The sequence below is a fragment of the Poecilia latipinna genome, unplaced genomic scaffold (assembly GCF_001443285.1).
Source record: "Poecilia latipinna isolate Pla-1442-1.1 unplaced genomic scaffold, P_latipinna-1.0 Scaffold1054, whole genome shotgun sequence".
Classification (NCBI taxonomy): domain Eukaryota; kingdom Metazoa; phylum Chordata; class Actinopteri; order Cyprinodontiformes; family Poeciliidae; genus Poecilia; species Poecilia latipinna.
Window position 1 is genome coordinate 154,052 of NW_015113670.1, and position 7,210 is coordinate 161,261.

At 38.0% G+C, this 7,210-nt stretch overlaps 1 protein-coding gene across 4 annotated transcripts in view; it reads left to right on the forward strand.

The window, feature by feature from the left end:
* Window positions 1-7,210, forward strand: part of adcyap1r1a (adenylate cyclase activating polypeptide 1a (pituitary) receptor type I) — a 46,069-nt gene that overhangs the window by 7,391 nt on the left and 31,468 nt on the right. For all 4 annotated transcript variants that reach the window (XM_015051575.1, XM_015051577.1, XM_015051576.1 and 1 more), the window contains exons 2-3: window positions 1,078-1,239; window positions 4,940-5,033. In XM_015051575.1, coding sequence (XP_014907061.1) covers window positions 1,195-1,239; window positions 4,940-5,033 — 139 coding nt within the window. In that variant the 5' untranslated portion in view covers window positions 1,078-1,194. The remainder of the gene's footprint in view (window positions 1-1,077; window positions 1,240-4,939; window positions 5,034-7,210) is intronic.

Below are 7,210 nucleotides of genomic sequence, written 5' to 3' on the forward strand. Positions count from 1 at the left end.
AAAAAAAAAATTTTAAAAAAAAAAAAAAAAAAAAAAAAAAAATTTTTTTTGCCCTTTTTTTTTTTTTTTTTTTTTTGCTTGTCACATTAGAACTCCAAATCTTAATGGATTTTATTTGGTTTTCATTTGATAGATCAACACAAAATACCAAATAAATAAATTTTATAGTTAATCTGAACACTTTGCCATCTTTTTGGCTGCTCCTTAATTACATCCGGTGTATGTAATACACTGGCTGTATCAACTAATATACCTCCAAAGGTTATAGAGCCTATCTGTGCATAATTTAATGTCAGTAGAAATACAAATCTCTGACTCAGCTGATGGGAAGATGATTGAATTTAAATGCATCACAGTCATGGAAGAGACGACGATTCTTATATGCACAGCAAGGACTATAACGGAATAGCTCTGATCAATACATGTGTCAGAATGGCCCAGTCAAAGGCCAGATGAAAATAATCAAATTGAGAATCTTTGGGGAGACTTACAGAGACGTCCCTGAGGTTCTAACTGAGCTTGAGTTTTTGTAAATGGTCTAAATGCTTATAGTGCTTTGCTAACTCCGAGGACTCCAAAGTGCTTTACATTACTGCCAGTCATTCACACACTGATGGTGGCGAGCTACGTTGTAGCTGCAGCTGCCCTGGCTGACAGAAGTGAGGCTGACATACAATCAGTACCACCGGATCCTCTGATCGCCACCAGCAGGCAAACCAGGGGAAGTGTCTTGCCCAAGAGCTCAACTACTGAGGCAGGATGAGTGAAGATTTGAACTGGCAACCTACAGTTATAGGACACCGCCCCAGTACAAATAATAATCTGTGAAAATGTTTGGTGTATAAAGCTTATAGACATCCAAAGCAGTATTCAAAATAAAGGGCGGTTTGTCACATTATTGACTAGAGGTGGTAGAAGGGAGGATATATCTTTATGTTTCAGATTTGTTTTTCATTATCCAAAGGAAAAAAAAAACATGCATAAATCATTTTGCTGCATACATATTTGTTTAATTAACAATTTCATTGAGTAAATCTGTATATTGATGCTCCGTCTTCTCTTTTGTGCACATTTCAGAGTCCTTAATGTTGTTGTGACACCAAGAACCAGATTCCAGCGAATCCCTTCAAATACCAATCCACATTTAAACCGATACTGCTGAGCCATTTGGACACACACTCTTCACCAGGCACGATGAGAGGCTACCTGCTCACTGCAATTTTTTTGTTCCTGCACCTGGTGAGTCATTTGTCTGCATGTTCTGAATATGCGTGCAGGTTTGCAGTCGTGTAAGATGTAAGATGAAATGTTTGCACGCCTGCACCACCGGCATCCCATGTCTCAGGTTAATCTTTGTTTTCCTAAACATGCCTGTGCACATGTGTAGTATATGTGCTGTGGTTATAAAAAAATAAATAAATAATACATAAAATTTCCCCACCGACAGCATCAGCATACGTTACAGTTCCAGGATCAGCTTCGTGTTAAGCCGTATGCCCTCTTCTTAGAACAATAACAGATGGCCTGGCTGACCGGAGAGCTGTGAATCCTACTGCTGTGACTCACAGTTATTAGCGCTCCCATTGCAATTAAAAAGGATGAAAGATGAGTGGGAGGAATCATATTAGGCGCCCTGATGCAACACAGCTGGACTTTAAAAGCTGCATCAGTCAGATTCCCACTTATTTTACCCGATTCTAAAAGGAAACCAAAATGCAACACCTAATTAACAAAGCAGTTTGATCTTTCCTCACCTAGGATTACATTTAATTAAAAATGCCATCTTGGATGAAAAAAAAACAAAAAAAACAAACCCTCATCCTAACGTACAAGGTGTCCTTACCATGTCCTTTAGCCATGCAGTAATGTGCTCGTTATTTGTATGGACTCTGGTCTTTACGGTGGATCCGATGGTCTGCCATGTCAAATGGGAATTTTATTATCTGTTCTGCACACTGCTGTGGGAGTCACAGAGCTATCCGGTCTTAGAAAATAGCCTTGGGGAGGGAAACAGTGTGTTGTGCAGTTGCAGGATGGAGGGTTTATCTGGACAGACATCTGTTTCAGAGAGGAGAAATGATTGAAAGTGGAGAATAAGAAGCACACATGAAAATGTGTCTCATTGATTTCGGATCCCTGCAGTATTGCCATGGTGACTGGTTAAGGTGGAATTTCAGGAGAATTTGCATAATGTTCTTCAGCTTCTCCATCTTTTTTTGTCTTGTTCTGTGTTCTAGCCATCAGATGTTATGTTTTTCTGTTTCATCATTGTACTCAAAGTAAAACGCTTTTGTAACATAGTGGATGAAAAATAAAAGCCTTTGTACAATTTGGAAATTACTCTACACAAATCTGATTTTTATTAACGAGTGGCTAAGAGAAAGCCACTACAGCAAGAAAGCATCAAACAATTTCTAATCCAATTCTACCTCAAGTCATATATAGCACACAGAGGAAATGTGGCCTTTAATTTTAAACTGGACACACTACACCTACAGTGAGATAATGATGCTATGGGGATGCTTTCCTCTAGCAGGGTCAGATTGGTTAAACTCCATACTGGAGGTTATTGAAGGAGATCTTTTAAGCAATACAAAAGATTTCGGACAGTCAGGAGACCATGACCCTCAGCATAGAGCCAGGAAGTGTGGCTCTAACTTTAAATTAACAACATATGAGAAAGGCTTAGTCAAAACCCAGACGTAAATCTGTCAAAAGCCATGAAATTGTTCAGACATTTTCCATCTGATCCAGCAGGCGAAAACTACATTCTCTGGATGTGGTTCTGGGAGAACAAATGACAAAACGCTTCCTAAGGTTTTAGAAATATCAATTAGTCTACACCTTTTAAATTTGGAGAAAATCTTGAAAGTCATGAATCATTTTTCTTCCATTTCACAAATACTATTTACCTTGTGTTTGTAAAATGAAATACAAGCTACGTTTTAGTCAAGAAGGTTTAGTGTAATGTTATTGGTCAAAACAGCAATTAAAAGGCTTAAATGATCTTTCATTACATTTGATATACAGCACAGATACATTCTAGGGGAGTTGATAAAATATTACTTTAGCTAATATCAGTTTTCAGATTGAGAGGTTCAGAGACGCCATGTTACTAAAAGTCATATGCTCACTATTTTGTTTCATCTATTTAATGCTTCTGATGTTAACACTGTAACTTCTATTGGCTAAAATCTATTATAACAGCTGTTTTGTCTAATGTTTTAAATTAAGGACATGAGAATTCCCAAAGAAACACTCTGATTTAGGAGCTACTGGCAAAGAACCGTCTTAAATGATCAGAATAAATTATTCAAAGCATAAAAGGATCTGGAACCAACTAAAGATCTATTTTCAATAAGCATAACCATATCTGCAGCTCTGTTTGCATAGATTAAGAATAACACATTCATCCTTTCATCTGACAGGTCTGTCTGAATTCATGCCAAACATATCTTAGTCATCTGCATCCAATTATTTCTCATGTGGGAAGCTTTGCCTTCAGTATGCTGGTTATATGCTGCTTAGCAACATGGATGCTACGTGTGAGTTTGAAAGGCGCTCTTCCTTTCGAACAGTATGGGAGAAAATGTTTTATTGATCAAAAAAAAAAAAGCAGTAATATGAAAAACAGGCGATATTGACCCTCGCTGAGAAGAAAAGAAGCAGCAGCTGTGTTTCTTTGTTGCGTGATTTGATGTGTTAACACCACAGATACCTCTGATGATGCTCATGTGATTCATACATGATCAAGCAGTTTTCAAATTCCAGCCACGCGCATCATGACGAAGAAAGAAGTGAATTCTTGTACATTTTCAGGCAGTTGACGTCCCAGTCTTAGCAGGGCAGCGAAGTGAATTGATATCAGAGGGCAGAGATGGAGTGATGAGTCAGCCGTGGCTCAGAGGGCTGGGATATATTACACCTATCATTTCACTGTGAGAGGAAAGGAGGGGCTGGGGGCGCAAATCAAAGATTGGCCTCAAGAGAGCGACAGGAAACGTTGAGTGAGAAGATGACAAGCAGCGACTGCAACTCTTCTGAGTAAATAGTTCCTGTGTCCTGTCTCACGTTGCTTCGCTCTGCAAGTGCAGTTTCTGCATTTTGCATTTTGTCCTCAAGTTGCACCAAGCCGGTAGAATGTCAGGACTTTCTCAGTAAATATTTGTAGAGGCCCAGCAACTTGTTTTCATTAGATGTTTGTGATTTTTTTTTTTTAATCACCAGCATAAGGAATTAGTAACATCTCCAAACCTTCAATGAGAAACAAATAATTTTGACCTTGATAAATATGACAGACATTTGCAATTAATGCCGCTACTCATTAGATATCTAAGTTAGATTTGTTGTAGGTCTCCAACAACTTTCAATTTTACATGTGTACTGTAAAAACTAAAAATCAAATTAAGATAACACCCAAATGACCATTCTCAAAAATGTATTTATTTAGCATTTATAAGTATTTCTCCAGCATACTTGACCGATCATGTTTGATTACTCTCAAGCACGGAGTTCCACAAAGTTATGTGCTTGGCCCTTTTTGTGCTTCATCTCATGTATTGCTTTATTGAATGTCCAGGTGCTTTGACACCTTTTACAAGTTTAAAACCCCAGTGCATCTAAAACCTTTTCAATCCAGAATTATTCTTCTTAAAATAAAAAAGTAAAATAAAGATAAATCAAATCAGGGAAAACATTAAATATAGTTGTTTCACAAACGTGTTTTTCCTTGCCAGTTTTATCAGTTAAGCAATATTAGTAACAATTTGTGTCATTATTTACAAATTTCTCTCTCCCCCAAGCATAATTTCAGCTTTTTTTTTTTTTCCAAATAAGTGTCAAACATGCGTTATTTCATAAAGCATTAGCAGAATGTGATTTAATGGTTTCTGAAACCTGCTTTTGATGTGACACCAGTTTAATTCTTGTTTCTCTGTAGGTCACCTCAGAGTCTGGGCACTGCATAATAAAGCGTGAACATGAGAAATGCATGGAAATGATAGAAATGCACAACCCAGATGGCATTGAATTTGGTAAGTAAGGATATGAGTGTGTTCCTGCAGACTTCTATGTGCAAAATTCGGCATTAGATTGTTGCTTTTCATGGTTTCCGCTGCTGTGATTAAATTTTCTGCATCTTTGGAAACTCGGTGGACGCTCAGAAGATCCGTTGATGAAAGTCATGTGTCAGCCTCAGAGAATTAATGGCAAAAGCTATGCTTTTTTCCACTTAGTGATTTGCCATATTTCTGGGTTGTAAGGATCAGAAAGGAACATGTAGGGATGAGAGATGAAGCTTTATGTTCATTCTTGAAAAATCCTGTCCCAGTGAGGCTGCTAAATAGCATATTCTGTCCTCTGTTAGTCTACAAAAGAAAATGTTTGCCTGTAATGTCACGCTGAGCTGCTTTCAGATTTTTTCCAATGTCACCTTTTTTAGAAAACACAGGAATCTTGTTATGTGGTTCCTGGAAGCAATTATTTTCTTGGCTATGGATTGTGGTTTTCATTAGCGTTTGCTGCAGGTCTCCTGCTGCTAGAAATTTGTCCAGCAGACTGCAACTTCCTAACTGCGCCTGTGACTCACCTCTTTGCTGAAAGCCGCCTTGCCTTCCCAGCCCCGCACCTCACCCCCAAAAAGAAAAGGATTCAGAGTGTGAGATAACAAGCTTAAACTGCAAACGAGTTGGAAGTTCAGCTTATTTATCAAATGGTGATTTAATGGTGAACTGTCGCTACATTGCACAAAGAGGTCCTGCATGGTTTTCAAAAACAGCAGAGCTTTTTCTAATCTTACTATGAGCTTATTTGATACTGTTGTGGTCTGATGTACTTTCTTGTTCGGTCCTGGGGAAAATCAAACATCCTATTGTTGTTTCCTTGTTTCCTCTGTAACAGAGGGTGTTTAGTTGGAGGGGGTTATATATAACTTTACGCTGTCAGTGCACAGAGTCACGTGTTGGCCCTCTTTGACCCTTTAACTGATCCCTGTCTCCTCTTGTCCTTTTGAAGACGCCATTCTGCTCTTTCTGCTGACAGCAAATCGTTGTTGGGGAAATAAAAGTGACTGCTTTGCAGAAATCCTGCTTGCAGGCTTGAAAAAAGCATGAAAAAGAGAAACTGATGTTTCTGGATTGTTCAGGTCTTTTTGACAGTTCCACATTTACATTGACTATCATGTTGATTTTGGACACTTAGGATATATTTGATCCAGTCTTGTAATCATTAGGCAAAATGTAGCTTCACTGTTTTAGGGCAAGTATCTGGAGTGCTGGTTTCATTTTATGTGCAATTTCTCACACATTTTAAAAATGATGGACAAACAAAAACATATATAAAATATCTTAAGAACTAAAATAAATAAAATAACACAAATGGATGATGTCACTACAAAATAACTCTTAAGTAGAAGAAAATCAAATATTTTCACCATAAAATTTTGATACCTCAGTAGATAGTAATTAGTAGCAGCACATTAAAATAAGATACTGCATACAGTCTTGTAAAAATGCTCAAAGTATTTTTTTTTTCTTCAAGATATTATTCAAGTAAATGTAATAGTAAATGTTTCCAGTTACTACCCACCTCTGCTGCTCAGTGAAGATTCAGGATGCTTGTAGGATATTGTGTAAGATGGCCAGCGATGCAGACAAAGTCTTTTATTAAGCCTTACCTCTGTGGCTCAGTGCGGCTCATTTGGCTCCGATTTGCCCTTTAAAAGGTAATTGGCTCCGTGTCCGGCTCAGCAGACAGAACCAAAACAGATTAGGGAGGCAAGCGGAGAAGCGAAAGGTCTGCAAACACATCCACACACACGTATGTGAAGAGACATATGCACACTCAGATGCAGCCACACTACAAAATACATTCCAAACACAAACAACACAGACTGGGACCTGTCAGCACCCAGAAAACTGCTGCACCAGAAATAATGCTGCAAAGCGATAGAGACGGAGCAGGTGGAGACAAAGACCATAAAAATGGTGACGTACAAAAATAAATGGAAGCAGGTGAGGGATGATCACCAATGGGAAATATAAAGAATAAAATATTAGTTTAAAACAGCAATAAAGTAGCTTCAGGCAAATGTCTAATATAAAGACCTGCTCATGATTTGTTTGTTAGATGTTCTCTTCAAAGCAGGAAGGATTTGACATAAGTTAGATTACCGTATTTTCCGCACTATAAGACGCACCTAAAAACCTTCAAT